At 43.1% G+C, this 17726-nt stretch overlaps 1 protein-coding gene across 2 annotated transcripts in view; it reads right to left on the minus strand.

The window, feature by feature from the left end:
* Positions 1 to 16: 16 nt before the first annotated feature.
* cacna2d2b (calcium channel, voltage-dependent, alpha 2/delta subunit 2b) overlaps positions 17 to 17726 on the minus strand; it is a 78487-nt gene continuing 60777 nt past the window's right edge. For both annotated transcript variants that reach the window (XM_045691449.1, XM_014132020.2), the window contains exons 16-38: positions 16409 to 16474; positions 16234 to 16308; positions 16075 to 16149; positions 15702 to 15773; positions 14964 to 15035; positions 14701 to 14762; positions 14411 to 14487; positions 14224 to 14284; positions 14015 to 14112; positions 13747 to 13837; positions 13573 to 13635; positions 13226 to 13329; positions 11710 to 11808; positions 8505 to 8596; positions 8338 to 8385; positions 7926 to 7997; positions 7421 to 7573; positions 5101 to 5153; positions 1948 to 2003; positions 1471 to 1594; positions 1280 to 1389; positions 967 to 1049; positions 17 to 702 (exon numbers count right to left, since the gene is read on the minus strand). In XM_045691449.1, coding sequence (XP_045547405.1) covers positions 607 to 702; positions 967 to 1049; positions 1280 to 1389; positions 1471 to 1594; positions 1948 to 2003; positions 5101 to 5153; positions 7421 to 7573; positions 7926 to 7997; positions 8338 to 8385; positions 8505 to 8596; positions 11710 to 11808; positions 13226 to 13329; positions 13573 to 13635; positions 13747 to 13837; positions 14015 to 14112; positions 14224 to 14284; positions 14411 to 14487; positions 14701 to 14762; positions 14964 to 15035; positions 15702 to 15773; positions 16075 to 16149; positions 16234 to 16308; positions 16409 to 16474 — 1902 coding nt within the window. In that variant the 3' untranslated portion in view covers positions 17 to 606. The remainder of the gene's footprint in view (positions 703 to 966; positions 1050 to 1279; positions 1390 to 1470; positions 1595 to 1947; positions 2004 to 5100; positions 5154 to 7420; positions 7574 to 7925; positions 7998 to 8337; positions 8386 to 8504; positions 8597 to 11709; positions 11809 to 13225; positions 13330 to 13572; positions 13636 to 13746; positions 13838 to 14014; positions 14113 to 14223; positions 14285 to 14410; positions 14488 to 14700; positions 14763 to 14963; positions 15036 to 15701; positions 15774 to 16074; positions 16150 to 16233; positions 16309 to 16408; positions 16475 to 17726) is intronic.

Below are 17726 nucleotides of genomic sequence, written 5' to 3' on the forward strand. Positions count from 1 at the left end.
ACATCTTTGGAATATATTTTAAGTATTTGTATTTTTTTAATTTTATATTTACTATATGTTCAAGTAAAATTCACAAAAACGAAATGTACTGTATCAGTTGATAGCAACGGTCCACTGTACTTCTGTAACAACGTTTTTTTTTTATCTCTCAATCACTTCTTATTTGGCTTTTGGAAGCACTTTTAGAACATATTGAGCATTGATGCTAACTAACATCTAAGTCAATAAAATATTTGTCTTAACATCCCTTTATCACACATTCAAATGGAGTGATTTTTTTAAAGGATATGGATGATAAAAAAAATCCATATCTCACACTTGGGGTAATTTACTATCATCAAAATAAGAGAAACTCTCTTCTTTTCAAGTGGCCTGTCATATGAGACATGCAATGGATACGCAGAGAGAGAGATTAAGGGAAATCACACTAGAGAAAGGGAGAGGAAAGAGGAAGTTGGAATTATGAAAAAAAATAACAACTGTTTTTGCAGAGGTCAAACCCCGACCAGAAGTGGATAAAGAAATGTTGAAGAACAAAGGGAAGAGTAAGAGAATGGATGTTAGGAGATAGTGGATGATGACTGTGGTAATGGTCTAGTCCAGGTGTCAGAGAGAGAGAAGAGTAAGGATCAGCTGGATAGAGAAAAGGATTCCTATTGAAGATTGTAGGGAATGGCCTCTCCCACACTCTGATGTGTTCTCCTAGAAGAGGGAAACAAAGAGAAGACACAGACTGAGAAGACTAGAGAACAACCACCTATATAATATATATAAAAATAATTACAATAGGAAGTGATGCACAAGAGACCACGGTTGTGTCCCAAATGGCACCCTGTTCCCTTTATAGGGCACTGCTTTTGACCAGGGCCCATAGAACTCTGGTCAAAAGTAGTGCATTACTGTATATAAGGAAAAGGGTGCCATGTGGGGGACACAGTATGTCTGTGGTACTAGAGAACTTCTTACCCAGATGTTGTAGTCCCAGCATTCGGTCGGGCCTCTCCGGTAGCGTGCAGAGTTCAACACCTCACAGGGATCCTCCTCCTGGACTGTTAGCCTGGGTTAAGGTCAGAGGGTCAACAAGGAAATGCAGTGACACTTTGGGCCTATATAAAGTCTTCGATATGTATATGATAACACCCAGTGATTCACTTATATACTAAATGTAGGCTACAGCTAGCTGTATTATCTAATAAGTCAATGCATTAGGTTTTTGTAACATGCAGGAGATCATTCCCCCTTGTAGACGTTGCAGTCCTGGTGACCAAATGAAGGATACACTCCGTTTTGACCTGGGTCAGTCTCTCGATCTCACAGGAGCTACAGGGCAGTGTCTCAGCCACCACAAACAACAGGTTGGTGTTCTCTATCCTCTTAGCATGAAATAACCTTCAACAGAGGAAAAGAGGTCATGTATTTGTACAAACATACACACACACATACGCACAAAACATGCATGCGTACACACACCTGGAGCAGTTCCCACAGTCCTGCAGCACATTGTATGAGTTGGTGGTGTTGGTGAAGTAGAACTGGCTTTGGATGGTCACACAGCTGCTCTCCTTCTGGTCAAACCCATCTGCCAGAACATCACCTGCAACAAAGGAGGAATGAAACACCCAGAAATGTTTTTTGTTTAGGGTATCTTGACACTTTGACAGTTATGAAATGTGAGGGGGATACAGGCACGTGGGAGAAACAGTGCAAAAGGTGGACGTGGGGATTGAACCTTCGTCTACAGTGGGGAGCCAGCTTCATACATGTGACATGTACATTTTTATATGTAAAAACACATCGAGCTTCATTCATTTCCAGCAAGACAGCCCTGGCAATGTGCTGTCCCGTGTACACCAACTACTTTCCATAGCCTATGGAAACATATTCCCCTAACATATCAGCTTGGAGAAAGGCACACATGCAGCACAAGAATAAGGAATGTGCACCAACCTGTGTAGAGCCAACTGTTGTAGGCAAGTCCATAGAGCAGCTGCTGGACTACAGACCTGATATAGATGAATCAGGTAACAACACACAGTGAGAGGGAAGCTGAGTCATAGAGTAATATCACAGTAATAGACAGGACATCTCTCTGACCTAAACCTGACTTGATACCTCATAAACCCATAAGAGTCTAAACCCTGTCTAGGGGGTTTCTACTACCAAGGATAATTTTGCCATCTAACTTTGATTTTTAAGAACCCCTTGAAGTGTCCCAAAAATATCAGAAAAAAAAATTTGATAAAAAAAATGGTTGGCCATACTGTTATTAGCCCATACAAACGCATTGAATAACATATTCACTTCACGGAACAACAGATAGTCCCCCCCAAAAAAAATCTAAAGGAAGTTTGTTCTGAAGTGTCTGTCCTATATCTGAGAGATATGAGAAAGATCAGAAAACTATTTTGTATGTATGTAACCCTTATTTTTGCCACAGTCTCCATATCTACAGTGCATTCGGAAAGTATTCAGAAAACTGTATAAAAAAACATATAAAAAACTGAAATCATATTACATAAGTATTCCAGACCCTTTACTCAGTACTTTGTTGAAGCACCTTTGGCAGCAGTTACAGCCTCGAGTCTTCTTGAGTATGACGCTACAAGCTTGGCACACCTGTATTTGGGGAGTTTCTCCCATTCTTCTCTGCAGATGCTCTCAAGCTCTGTCAGGTTGGATGGGGGCATGTCGCTGAACAGCTATTTTCAGGTCTCTCCAGAGATCTTCAATCGGGTTCATGTCTGAGCTCTGGCTGGGCCACTCAAGAACATTAAGAGACTTGTCCCGAAGCCACTCCTACGTTGTCTTGGCTGTGTGCTTAGGGTTGTTTTCCTGTTGGAAGGTGAACCTTCACCCCAGTGTAAACGCTCTGGAGCAGGTTTTCATCAAGGATCTCTCTGTACTTTGCTCCGTTCATCTTTCCCTCGATCCTGCCTAGTCTCCCAGTCTCTGCCGCTGAAAAACATCCCCACAGCATGATGCTGCCACCACCGTGCTTCATCGTTGGGATGGTGCCAGGTATCCTCTAAACGTGACGCTTGGCATTCAGGCCAAAGAGTTCAATCTTGGTTTCATCAGAACAGAGAATCTTGTTTCTCATGGTCATAGTTCTTTAGGTGCCTTTCGGCAAACTCCAAGCCGGCTGTCATGTGCCTTTTACTAAGGGGTGGCTTCCGTCTGGCCACTCTACCATTAAGGCCTGATTGGTTGAGTGCTGCAGAGATGGTTATCCTTCTGGAAGGTTCTCCCACCTCCACAGAGTAACTCTGGATGTCACGTTCTGACCATAGTAAGTTGTTATTTTCTATGGTAGAGTAGGTCAGGGCGTGACAGGGGGTGTTTGTCTATGTTTTGTATTTCTATGTTGGTTTTGTTTGGTATGATCTCCAATTAGAGGCAGCTGGTCGTCGTTGTCTCTAATTGGAGGTCATATTTAAGCTGATGTTTGTCCCACCTGTTTTTGTGGGTGATTATATTTTGTGAGTAGTGTTTGTTTCTCCTCTGCGTCACGGTTTGTTGTTTTGTCCTTCAGTTTATTTTGTATTGCATTAAGTTTCACAGTCTAAATAAATATGTGGAACGGAACACACGCTGCACTTTGGTCTGCTCCTTTGGACAAATGTGACACTGGAGCTCTGTCAGAATGACCATCAGGTTCTTGGTCACCTCCCTGACCAAGCCCTTCTCCCCCGATTGCTCAGTTTGGCCAGCTAGGAAGATGCTTGCCTCAGCACAATCCTGTCTCAAGCTCTACATACAATTCATTCGACCTCATGGCTTGGTTTTTGCTCTGACATGCACTGACAACTGTGAGACCTTATATAGACAGGTGTGTGCCTTTCCAAATCATGATCAATCAATTGAACTTACCACAGGTGGACTCCAATCAACTTGTAGAAACATCTCAAGGATGATCAATGAAAACAGGATGCATCTGAGCTCAATTTTGAGTCCCATAGCAAAGGGTCTGAATACTTATGTAAATTAGGTATCTGTTTTTTTATTGTTAATACATTTGCACATTTAAAAAAAAAAAAATCCCCCGCTTTGTCATTATGGCGTATTGTGTGTAGATTGATATCCATTTTAGAATAAGGGTGTAATGTAACAAAATGTGAAAAAAGGGAAGGGCACTGTATATAAGTATATGCACTGTATACTTCCATTCATTTTTTCAACTGGTACTGGGAGAACTACAACAAGTCTTGTGAGGCCTATGGGCATCCTAGAGCAAAACAACCGACATGTACGTGTTCGTGAGTCTCACCTTTCCATAGAGACGTCATATTAGTGTGTAGCCCAAACTGTTCAGACACTACAGCCAGAAGTTAGCAGATCGGCTGTACTGAATTTAGACAAGTCCCAAGACTCTTGTGGGAGGCGTAGAGCAAAACGGAGAACACCATTGTCACCACCATGTTCGTGAGAGTCTCATCTTTCCATAGAGGGGTCATAATAGTTTGTAGACTACAGACGATTTTGTGAGAAGACCGATTTTTGTGATGTCTCATGTTCTGATGTCTCATGTTCTCTAGCTCTGTCACCTTTCACCGCAGATGTGGAAGTGCAAAATAGGCAGATGCGGTGGATTGAGACGCATCCAATGCCAAAAACATATCTCTAGCTTAAACTGACAGATTCTTATGGGGATTTGTTTATTATCCTAATTAGATTTCTGCAGGGGCGGGGACATCGACCTTAGTGGGTAAACAGCCGAGACTAGACACGCTTAAAGGGGCAATCAACAACAACGTTTTGGTAAACAGCTGAGGGATGGAGTTGGAGAAATTGAACCACTCTCAAATTCAAACAGGGAGCTATGGATTCAAGGACTGACCATCCATGAGATCAAAATTATATTCCTATTTTGAAGTTACAGTATTTGTTTATTAATTATATTGTAAAACAAAGTTTTATTTTGGGTTGTGATGGAGTAAGACAGTTGAACTATTTCTAAGTTTTATTCTCCAAGAATCTATGGCTGTATCATTAAATCCAAAAATGTATGTACTAATCCCAGATCATCCCTTTAAAGGGTTACGTTTCATACATCTTGTTCTTTAGGTCATGTGATCTGTGCTAAAATAGAGATAGCCTCACCATGCTGCCGCCGATGTCCACCAGGCCAGACTGAGCATGTCTGCGATGGAGGGCTAGACAGAACACATTGGGACCAGGAGGGGAGGAGAAGAACAGAGAACACAAGGAGAAGCCATTACTCACTGAAAGATTTAGAATAAGTCCCAAACGCCGTTCCCTGTAGTGCACTACTTTTGACCAGAGCCTTATGAGGTTGAAGTTGATAGCCCCTTCCAGAAACAACCTTTAGCCCCTCTACACTCTTAGAAAAAAAGGTGCTATCTCGAACTGAAAGGGGTTCTTTGGCTGTCCCAGTAGGAGAACCCTTTGAAGAACCCTTTTTGGTTCCAAGTAGAACCGTTTTGGGTTCCATTTACAGTGCCTTCGGAAAGTATTCAGACCCCTTGAATTTTTCCACAGCCTTAATCTAAAATTGATTAAATTAAACAATTTCCTCAGCAATCTACACACTTCACCCCATAATGACGAAGCAAAACTGTTTTTTAGAAATGTTTGCTAATTTATTAAAAATAAAAAAAACGTATTTACATAAGTATTCAGACCCTTTGCTATGAGACTCAAAATGCATCCTATTTCCATTGATCATCCTTTAAATGTTTCTACAATTTCATTGGAGTCCACATGTGGTAAATTCAATTGATTGGACATGATTTGGAAAGCCACACACCTGTCTATATAAGGCCCCACAGTTGACCGTGCATGTCATGGCAAAAACCAAGCCATGAGGTCGAAGGATTTGTCTGTAGAGCTCCGAGACAGGATTGTGTCCAGGCACAGATCTGGGGAAGGGTACCAAAAAATGTATGCAGCATTGAAGGTCCCCAAGAACACCGTGGCCGCCATCATTTTTAAATGGAAGCAGTTTGGAACCACCAAGACTCTTTCTAGAGCTGGCCGCCCGGACAAACTGAGCAATCGGGGGAGAAGGGCCTTGGTCAGGGAGGTGACCAAGAACCCGATGGTCACTCTGACAGAGCACTAGAGTCCCTCTGTGGAGATGAGAGAACCTTCCAGAAGGACAACCATCTCTGCAGCACTCCACCAATTAGGCCTTTATGGTAGAATGGCCAGACGGAAGCCTCCCCTTAGTAAAAGGCACATGACAGCCCGCTTGTAGTTTGCCAAAAGGCACCTAAAGACTCTCAGACCAAGAGAAACAAGATTCTGATGAAACCAAGATTGAACTCTTTGGCCTGAATGCCAAGCGTCACGTCTGGAGGAAACCTGGAACCATCCCTACGGTGAAGCATTGTGGTGGCAGCATCATGCTGTGGTGGTGTTTTTCAGCGGCAGGGACTGGGAGACTAGTCAGGATCGAGGGAAAGATGAACGGAGCAAATTACAGAGAGATCCTTGATGAAAACCTGCTCCAGAGCGCTCACGACTTCAGACTGGGTCAAAGGTTCACCTTCCAACAGGACAACGACCCTAAGCACACGGCCAAGACAATGCAGGAGTGGCTTCGGGACAAGTCTTTGAATGTCCTTGAGTGGCCCAGCCAGAGCCCAGACTTGAACCCGATCAAACATCTCTGGAGAGACCTGAAAATAGCTGTGCAGCAACGCTCCCCATCCAACCTGACAGAGCTTGAGAGGATCTGCAGAGAAGAATGGGAGAAACTCCCCAAATACAGGTGTGCCAAGCATGTAGCGTCATACCCTAGAAGACTTGAGGCTGTAATCGCTGCCAATGATGCGTCAACAAAGTACTGAGTAAAGGGTCTGAATACTTATGTAATGTGATATTTCAGTTTTTTTAATAGAAATTACCAAAAATGTCTAAAAACGGTTTTTGCTTTGTCATTATGGGGTATTGTGTGTAGATTGATGAGGGGGGAAAAACGATTTAATACATTTTAGAATAAGGCTGTAACAAAATGTGGAAAAAGTCAAGGGGTCTGAATATTTTCCGAAGGCACTATAGAACCCTTTCTGTAGAGGGATCTACATGGAACCCAAAACGGTTCTACCTGGAACCAAAAATAGTTATTGTATGGGGACAGCCGAAGAACCATTTTGGAACCCTTTTTTCTAAGAGTTTCCCACTAAGGGACTTGTGTAGATCTGAGGCTATAAACAATGTTGTGGTAGCTGCATCTTTGATAGGCTAGGTGGAATAGTTAGTCATTTTCTCTGGGCCTGTATCCATCCGTAAAGCGTCTCAGAGTAGGAGTGCCGATCTAGGATCAGAACCCCCTGTAAAATACAAAACTGATCCTAGATCAGTACTCCTATTCTGAAACACTTCACAAATATGGACCCTGGAGATGAAATAGGGTAAGTAAGGTAAGGTAAGACTGCCCTGGTCCTGGAACTCTCACCACAAAGATGCCCCTGGGTGCTGCCCCTGTGTGGCTGCTGCTGACTGGCTCACATGCTGACTGGTACTGAAAGGACTGCCGGCGGGCATAGATGGAGTTGTTATACAGCGCGTGCATAAGATAGGGGTCCACATCACCAAAGAAAAGGCCCACCTGCAACAGCAAGACACTGGGATAACTGACAGGCACGTAGAAAAGATCTTTGTCAGACCAACATCTCCATATCTTTAATACACAGATCTATCATACAATATATTTGGTAACAATCAGTCTGCATTATTTGCACACTGAGCTATAGCAAAAAACAAGGGTCAGGCTTTGTGACTGGTCTGCACCTATTAAAACTAATGGAGTCAAATAATACAGACTGAATGTTATAATTTTAACATACAGCTACCAAAGAATCTCTCAATATCTTCGATAATCAACTTTACTGTGCTATTTGACCATTTAGAGATTGTGTAAATTGACCTGGTTGGTACCTACTGACGTTTACCCTCCATACCTTTTTCCAGTGATCCCTCTGGTTGGACATCACCAGGAAGCCACCATCGTCAATCAGATAGCAGAGTAAGTCCTAGAGACAGGGAATTGTATTGGATTATTATATCACTATCGACAGGCTCTCTCACACTCTCTCTGTATGTACAGACTCTCTCACACTCTCCTATTCTCTCTGTCACACAGACCAGCACTGGACACACACAAACAAATCACGCCATAATTCCCCAGACACTTGGTTGACATGAACTAGTCAAACTGTATGTGTGTGTGTGGGTTGTGTCTGGTTGGGTACTGTGACAGCAGTTTGTACAATTTTGGTATTTGGTATTTTTATTAGGATCCCCATTAGCTGTTGCAAAAGCAGCAGCTACTCTTCCTGGGGTAGGGCTATGTGAAAGGAGATTAATTCTTACGTCAGTGTTGACTTCGCAGTCCATCTCACAACTTCTGGATGGCCCACACTGTACAAAGGAAGTCAGAGTCATCATAACATAATAACGTTAGACTGGATCTGTTCAAGTCACTTGACAGCAGTCACATAGAGGACTGATCATTTTTTACCCAGCCTTTCATACTGTACCTTTTGCGAGCCTTGACGACTGTCAGACACGTTGCTGGCCAAGATCTTGAACTTGTCTACCCATGCTTCCAAGTCTAGCTTCACCCCCACCACTGGTCAGCAGGAGAGTTCAAACAAAACCATGAGACCAGAGCATGAAAGATAGAGATAACTGAAGAGTAAGAGATAGCCCACTAAAGGAGGAGGCCTTGCTCTGCTCCCGTTGCCAGTGAATTCATGATTCAGAAATCTGGAAAGTGTGGATAAATTCATTGTTTTATTGAAAGCGTACAGCCGAATTAGTTATTTTTGTCAAAAGTACTGTCGGTTGGGGCCTCCCGGGTGGCGCAGTGGTCTAAGGCACTGCATTGCTAGCTGTGCCACCAGAGATTCTGGGTTTGAGCCCAGGCTCTGTCGCAGCCGGCTGGGTTAGGGAGGGTTTGGCCGGCAGGAATATCCTTGTCTCATCGCGCACTAGCGACTCCTGTGGCGGGCCGGGTTCAGTGCACGCTGATCAGGTCGCCAGGTGTACGGTGTTTCCTCCGACACATTGGTGCGGCTGGCTTCCGGGTTGGATGTGCGTTGTGTCAAGAAGCAGTGTGGCTAGGTTGGGTTGTGTTTCGGAGGACGCATGGCTCTCGACCTTCGCCTCTCTCGAGTCTGTACGGGAGTTGCAGCGATGAGACAAGACTGTAACTACTACCAATTGGATACCACAAAATTGGGGAGAAAAAGGGATTAAAAAAATATTTAAAAAGTACTATTGGTTTTGAGTCAGGAAATGTGTACTTTTCCACCTAAAACATTTGTGATGATTGTAAAAAACACAATTTCAAATGTTGCTACATAATATCGAATCGAGGCGGTGAGTCACATTTACTATTTGAATTGCTACTAACCATTTTCAGCATCTCTCCGTATCTTCTAATGGAAAACAGTGACATTTTGTGCCTTCTTCACCCAATTTCCTATTTAAAGTGCCACCAGGGACCGAACCAGTCTTGCCAACTCCTCAGTAAGGAAAGTAGCTATTGGCTGTCCTAAAAGTCACTAAATGACGCCATCGCCTAATTTGCATAATTGGCAATGTAATTGTGATGGACGCTGTAGGAGAGAGGAATAATGTCGTGGGAGAGACAAAAAGTGAGTAAAAAATACCCTAAATATGTTTAGATCTACAAATGAGCAAGCTGCAGAGAGTGGCACACACAGCGAATAAGAACCGGATATTTGAGGCCATACTCCTCCTTCAGCACTTTATGGACCCCATTGTTAATCCCCATCATAACAGAGGCATTGTCAGTTCCTATCCCCAGGAGTTTCTCTTTTTTAAGACAACACTTCTCAAGGAAAGCCACAACAGCACGGGGTATAATTTGGCATCTTCTCCCTCCAACTCAACAAGCCCCAGAAATGTTGATACAATTGTCTGCTTGGTGTCACTAAAGTACCTTATCACAACCCCCAGGTACTTAGAAACACTTACATCCGTGGACTCATCGAGGAGGAGGCTGAAACGCTGGTCACCCACATCTGCGACCAACTTTTTCAGAAAGTATGGTGCTAGAACACCATTAATCATTTCTGTGCACATTGTCCTGTGCATTTTTAAGTGGGTAGCAGCAGTGGAGTCTGAGAAAACAGCTCTACATGCTTCTCCAATGTGATCACATGCCAGCATGGAACAGTGTTCGGATAGCTAATGCCATGGTGACCTCAGCCTTTTTTGCAAAGCCAATTTCTTTTACCATAAATGGCAGCTTGTTTTGGGTGGAACTGTTATAAGGCTTTGCCTTTTGAGTATGTTTTTGAGTTGTCATGTGTTTTTTTACATCACTAAGTTTGGCGTAGAAATCAGCCGTACAATACAGGCAGTATGCCCGTGTATCATCTCCAATAAACGGCTTCAACCAGCCTTTGAATTCAGGGTTTGATTCCCACTCCTTTCTGTATTTTTGAGTGTACAGTTTAGACTGAGACATGATGAGCTAGCCAGCTAGATGTTTAGCTTATGTCACAGAGAGGTACACACACAGAGTGGACAAGGTGAGTAAGTGACTGAAGCTGTGTGAGTCAAATGCAATGATTTATTTTTGTGCAGTGATTTATTTTAGACAAAGAACATTTTACATTTACATCCCGCCCTGAATGTAAGCCAGGGCGGGATCAGCCAGCGGTGGCTTCCCGCATGCGCGATTAATTTGCAGTCTGGATGTGGAGGGGTGAACATCTCCTGCTCTGACTGCTTTGGGAAGGGGTGGGGCCCACGGCAGCACCCGCTGCTCGTTGAGAAGAGTAAGAACGATACGTGCTTTCACGTCAGAGTCTCAAAGTCTCCAATAACACCAGAAAAAGTCGCTACATTTGTCGCTAGTCGCTTTCTTGAAAATGTGTCGCTAGAGGGGTCTGAATACTCGCTAAATGTAGCGACAAAGTCGCTAAGTTGGCAACACTGGACCGAACACCAGCTTCCTCTAGCTGCCATCTCTTTACCATTTTGTGTAACTAATTTTACCTGCGATATGCTCTATCAACTTTCGCACTAGCGCCTTCTCCCGCCCCCAAAAAATGAATCTGTGACATCAAGCTCCATATGAAGGCATATCGTGACGTTCCTTCGTAGCAGGGCCCTTCCCCACGAGGGCGCACATGCGCAGTTGTTACTCATCTCCGCTGCTGTGGCAGTCAGCCTTCATAAAATATTTACATAAAATAAAAGCAAACGTTTTAGATGGAAAAGTACACATTCCCTGACTCAAAACCGATAGTACTTTTGACAAAAATAGCTCATTCGGCCATACGCTTTCAATAAAACAAAACAGTTGCCCACACTGGCAACGGATCAGAGCGAGGCCTGCATCCAGCAACGTCAGGAGTAACATGACCCATTTTTTCAGCTGTTTCAGTACAGCACTACGGGGGGGGGGGCAACATCCACTGAACTAGTTTCAATTTATGGAATCACTTGGGTGTTTTGGGATTTTGGGTGAACTTCTACTTTAAGAAGATGGAGCAGGACAAAGCAACTAGGATCTGAGGCCATTAGAGTTTCAAAATTCCAGTAACTTTCCCTAAATTCCCAGGTTTTCCAGAAATCCTGGTTGGAGGATTCCAGATTTCTTGGGAATTTGGGGAAAGTTCCTGGAATTTTGCAAAGCTAGGGAACATTGACATTAAAAGATAACACCTCCTCCAATTACTTTATTCATAACCAAAACAGCTTTACCTGCCGGTTTCAGGTTCTTGCCTCCCAGGTTGACTTCCACGGCAGTGCTGACCAGGATTCCAATGGTGCCGTTCTCCGAGGTCACCGGATCATCCATGGCTATGACAAAGGTTAACAGGGTCAAAGTTCATGCAAACAGAAAGCAGTGATTGATCTGTGTTATCCTGACAGGTTAAAAACAAAATGTGTGAATCACTTATTTTCATGTTATATGAGTGAAATGTCTTTAAATGCCTACAACCTGCTTGCTATCTAAAAACCTGACTTTTATATCCAAGGTCATATACACTACATGATCAAAAGTATGTGGACACCTGCTCGTCGAACATCTCATTCCAAAATCATGGGCATTAATATGGAGTTGGTCCCTCCTTTGCTGCTATAACAGCCGCCACCTTCCTGGGAAGGCTTTCCAGTAGATGTTGGAACATTGCTGCAGGGATTTGCTTCCATTCAGCCACAGGAGCATTAGTGAGGTCGGGCACTGATGTTGGGCGATTAGGCCTGGCTCACAGTCGGCTTTCCAATTCATCCCAAAGGTATTAGATGGGGTTGAGGTCAGGGCTCTGTGCAGACCAGTTATGTTCTTCCATACTGATGTCGACAAACCATTTCTGTATGGACATCGGTTTGAGCACACGGGCATTGTCATGCTAAAACATGAAAGGGCCTGCCCCCAAACTGTTGCCACAAAGTTGGAAGCACAGAATCGTCTAGAATGTCATTGTATGCTGTAGCGTTAATATTTCCCTTCAATGGAACTAAGGGGCCTAGCCCAAATTATGAAAAGCAGCCCCAGACCATTATTCCTCCTCCACCAAACTTTACAGTTGGCACTATACATTCGGGCAGGTAGCATTCTCCTGGCATCTGCCAAACCCAGATGAATCCGTCGGACTGCCAGATGAAGCGTGATTCATCACTCCAGAGAATGCGTTTCCACTGCTCCAGAGTCCAATGGCGGCGAGCTTTACACCATTCCAGCCAATGCATGTCATTGCGCATGGTGATCTTAGGCTTGTGTGCAGCTGCTCAGCCATGAAAACCCATTTCATGAAGCTCCCAATGAACAGTTCTTGTGCTGACGTTGCTTCCAGAGGCAGTTTGGAACACGGTAATGAGTGTTGCAACCGGGCACAGACGATTTTTACGCGCTACTCGCTTCAGCACTCGGTGGTCCCGTACTGTGAGCTTGTGTGGCCTACCACCTCGCGGCTGAGCCGTTGTTGCTCCTAGACATTTCCACTTCACAATAACAGCATTTACAGTTTACCGAGGCAGCTCTAGCAGGGCAGACATTTTATGAACTGACTTGTTGGAAATGTGGCATCCTATGACGGTGCCACGTTGAAAGTCACTGAGCTCTTCAGTATGGGCCATTCTACTGCCATTGTTTGTCTATGGAGATTGCATGGCTGTGAACTCAGATTTACACACCTGTCAGCCAAATTCACTCATTTGAAGGGGTTTCTTCATACTTTTAGCCATGTAGCGTATATCAGTGTGTGTTACTCACAGGCTCTGGGTGGAGCTCTGAACATATAGCCCTTGTTGTCAAGGCTGCGGCGGTAGTAGTTAGAGTTGAAGGGCTCAGGGTCCTCATCCCACGACTCAGCAGCCCTGAGAATCACAGGACAACTCACATTCAAGCAGTATTGGTTGAGTATTCAAGCAGTATTGCTTGAGTAATGCGTAAGTATTCAAGCAGTATTGCTTGAGTAATGCGTAAGTATTCAAGCATACTCACATTCAACTGCCATAATGCTCACAGACAGGAAAGGCATGCAATTATTAACAAACAAACAAACGCAGTATATTTTATTAGCCAGAGTGATATCTGTAACTACTCAAAGACACACTCACGAGTTGGGGAAGACCCGGGTTACACCTCCGTCTGTGGCTGCAAATAATGCCAGGAAACCATACCTGAAGCAAAAAGTAATTTAATTCACTCAGACGTTTCACATATTGTTATTATTGAAATGAATTGGCTTTAATATCAATGATATAGGGCAATTATTTGTTGAGTTCACTCACGTTTGGATATCCTTGTTCTTCCACACTCTAGATGCTAGCTGCCAGATGATTCCAGAATCCAAGATCAGGTTGTGAATGAGGCCTTGATCACCTGTGAACACACACAGTTAATGTAACCCGTCAGTCTTTATAAAATATCATAGGTGAAAAATGTTTGCTTTTTGCACACTTCCATGTCGTCTTCAGCAGTTCAAAGCTGGTGTAGTATGGTGAATGGCATGGCCCTAACCACTCTACAAACTCATTGACATAAAGAAGAGAAACTCACAGTCTTCAGATTCTGGTGTGATCTCCACCATGAGAGACAGGAAGTTCTCCAGGAACTGTGTGTTGTTGTCAGAGATGTGCAGACGCTTGCAGTATTCCCTAAAATAAGAATGGTTGGACAGAGATGAGATTATATACACACACACACACACACACACACAACACAACACACACACACACACACACACACACAGACACACATCTCTGTACCTGGGAGCCAGGAACACGTGTCCCCCTGATTCAAAGGAGCTGGGCAGCAAAGATTGCAGATCTGCAACGGACAGAAAAAGTAATCAACCGCCCATGTTATCGGGATCAGTGTCATCAAGCCGCACATAACGCCCTGGACCAGAGCTAAATGGAGACAGCGGCTCTCTGGGTGGGCAGTGGTACTCACACTGGAGCTGCAGCATCACATCACTCAGGTCTGCCTGGATGTAGTATTCACTGTAGGGCGGCAGTACCAGGCCCAGACTACAAGTGGCAGCATCCCCAACAGAAAACAGAGGAAATTAATCAAAGTCTGAGGCTCAATAGAAGACTCTACCGCCATTAAGCTGATAGATATAGAGTCCGACCACCTACACTCTCAAACCTGTCATCTTCAGCAGTTCATATCCTATTGCTATGGTTACCATTACTAATCCTCTACCCTTCAACCCACACCTCCATCTCCTGCCTCCTCACCTGTAGTCTGTACCATTGATGGGTGTCCAGGTGTAACTCCGAACTCCCTCATCTATGTATCGCTGCAATGAAGGGGGAAAAACCACATATTTAAAAGTGGTTTGCTCTCACGTAAGTGTGTTGATCAACCATCCATGACCATGGCTGATGGGTTACTGAGGTTGACAAAGTCATTACTGTGAATTAAGTGTGAAGTAAAGTATACCTGATATATTGCCTAGGTGTGAAGTAATTAACAAATACACACACATACACACACTTGCCTCATCAATTGATTTTACAAGCGTCTTAATCTGCATGTCACCCGGTCTTCCATCAATCATATGTTTGCGGATCTGGAATGTAGAGATAGTATGTTACCAACGCAGTGTTCAGTGTTTAATTGCTATATTGTAATTACTTCGCCACCATGGCCTATTTATTGCCTTACCTCCCTTATCCTACCTCATTTGCACACACTGTAAATAGACTTTTTCTACTGTATTATTGACTGTATGTTTGTTTATTCGATGTGTAACTCTGTGTTGCTGTATGTGTCGAACTGCTTTGCTTTATCTTGGCCAGGTCGCAGTTGTAAATGAGAACTTGTTCTCAACTGGCCTACCTGGTTAAATAAAGTAAAAAAAAATATAAAAATACGCTGTCGCATCTCCATGGTCTAACCCAAAAACATGTTTTAGAACAGTAATCTCAGTAGGAAATATGCTAACATGGTTGCCATTCCTAGCTAGATAGCTAGCTAAATTGGTTGCCTAGCAACACACATCTTAAGAAGATTCGTAAGAAGATATTTGAGAAGTTCGTAAGAAAATCATTGAATCTTAAAATATTGTTGAGGAATTGATCTTACAAACTATCTTATGAACTTCTTATTTTCTTTCTTAAGAAGCTTCTTAAGTTCTTGCGTAAGAAGTGTTTTGTGAATCTAGGCCCAGGTGTTCTTAATGTTTTGTATACTCAGTGTATATAGTTTATGGCACAGTGTATGTTATTATACTCACTTCCTGTTTGGAGCTGTCCTCCACCTCAGCATCCAGGAAGTCAAGTGTTACAGGCTCTGGTAGGTCGAGCAGCTGTTGCGGAAAAGCACCAGTCACATTAGGGATATCACAGCATCCCCATGTTTTACAGTAACACATTCAGTTGAATAAATCTCGGTTGTATTCTATTTTCAGTTTAATACATGCAGTGGCAATCTTATCTTAGCTAATTGGAATGCCATGCAATAAGCAGTACACACTAGGTTCTATATCTAACCTACATCCAACCACATTCACTTTGTATCAAATAGAAATGTACAATCTACAATCTATTTACATTACTCCCTATAAACTGCACAGTGATCTTTCAGTGGGGGAATAAAGTATACATAACCTTTGGGTGAAGGTTTGGATGCAGGAGAAGGTATCCATTTGGGTCGATGGCGTATATGTACCCATTGGCACCAAGCTGCAAAGTTACGGAACAGAGAATAAATTATTACTTGTGTGCATGCAAGTGTGTGTGAAGTAAGATATGATGCGTTATACTGACGTTGTATCGTGGTGTCAGCTTTTTGATTTCGTCCAGATGCACGTCCACCCCCATGACACCTAATATGAGCTGATTCTGTGGAGAAAACAACCAGTAAAAAAAACCTCAAGAAATTGTGATTTATTAAAGAAAGATTGTCCATTAGGTCAACGTGAACTGTTTTAAATGACTGCACCTGTGAGTTTCCATCCACGGTGAGATTAAAAACAGGCATGGTTCCAGTAAAAACCAGTCCCAGACCCTATATAGAAACAAGACAAACAGAAGAACAAAATGTTACGTTTTTTTCCTAATAGTCCTCCCCCACACCACCAACAGAAGACATCATAATCCAGGCCTAGGCTTAATCTGTGTCTAGGAAACCGCCCCAATGTGTCTACATTGAGCAATGGCACCTCACTATATGATTACAGGAGATTGTAATGCTTATGGAACTTAGAAATCAGATGTGGATATATTATCATCCACCTTCAGAGCACTTGTAAGGGTCGATGCCGGAGATGAGAAGCAGGTACGGGGAGTCAAACATTTAATCGGGAACTGACATAGAACAAGACAGGAAAAGCATTAGCACACGGGTAAACAAGGACGTATGACAATCAATGCAGAAGCAGGGAACAGAGCGGGGAATCAGACAAATATAGGGAAGGTAATGACAAAGATGATTGTGTCCAGGTGAGTCCAATAATCGCTGACGCGCGTGACGGGGGGACGGCAGGTGTGTGTAATGATGATGGAGGAGCCTGGCGCCCTCGAACGCCAGGGGGGAACAGCGGAAGCAGGCGTGACAGCACTCAATGGTATGTCTCTGTCAGTGGACTATGTGTATATACTGCAGGGTCAACTGCCCCTTAGAATCAACTTCTCTGGTTTTAAAACAGCCTATGTGGCATCAATATGAGTCCGAAATATTAATTATAGTGTCAAAATTGACTACAAGGTGTAAATAGGATAATTTTGGTCATGAAGTCAGTCTCGTCCAAATTTGAGTTTGGCAAGTGACTGCGTCATCACTTACTTGAGGGTTTGGTTTGGATTATAATTCTGTCAACATTACTTTTAATGCACTACATTCCTAAAGAAACGAATGTACTTTTTACTCCATATATTTTCCCTGACACTCAAAAGTACTTATTACATGTCAAATGCTTATCAGGACAGGAAAATAGTCCAATTCACACATTTATCAAGAGAACATCCCTGGTCATGCATACTGCCTCTGATCTGGTGGTCTCACTAAAATAAAATGCTTCATTTGTAAATGATGTCTGAGTGTTGGAGTGTGCCCCTGGCTATCCGTAAATTTAAAAAACAAGAAAATGGTGCCGTCTGTTTTGCTTAATATAAAGAATGTGAAATGATTTCTACTTTTACTTTTACTTTTGATACATTTTATATTTTAGCAATTACATTTACTTTTTATACTTAAGTATATTTAAAACCAATTACTTTTAGACTTTTACTCAAGTAGTATTTTGCTGGGTGACTATTAC

This window comes from Salmo salar, chromosome ssa12, assembly GCF_905237065.1.
Source record: "Salmo salar chromosome ssa12, Ssal_v3.1, whole genome shotgun sequence".
Lineage (NCBI taxonomy): Eukaryota > Metazoa > Chordata > Actinopteri > Salmoniformes > Salmonidae > Salmo > Salmo salar.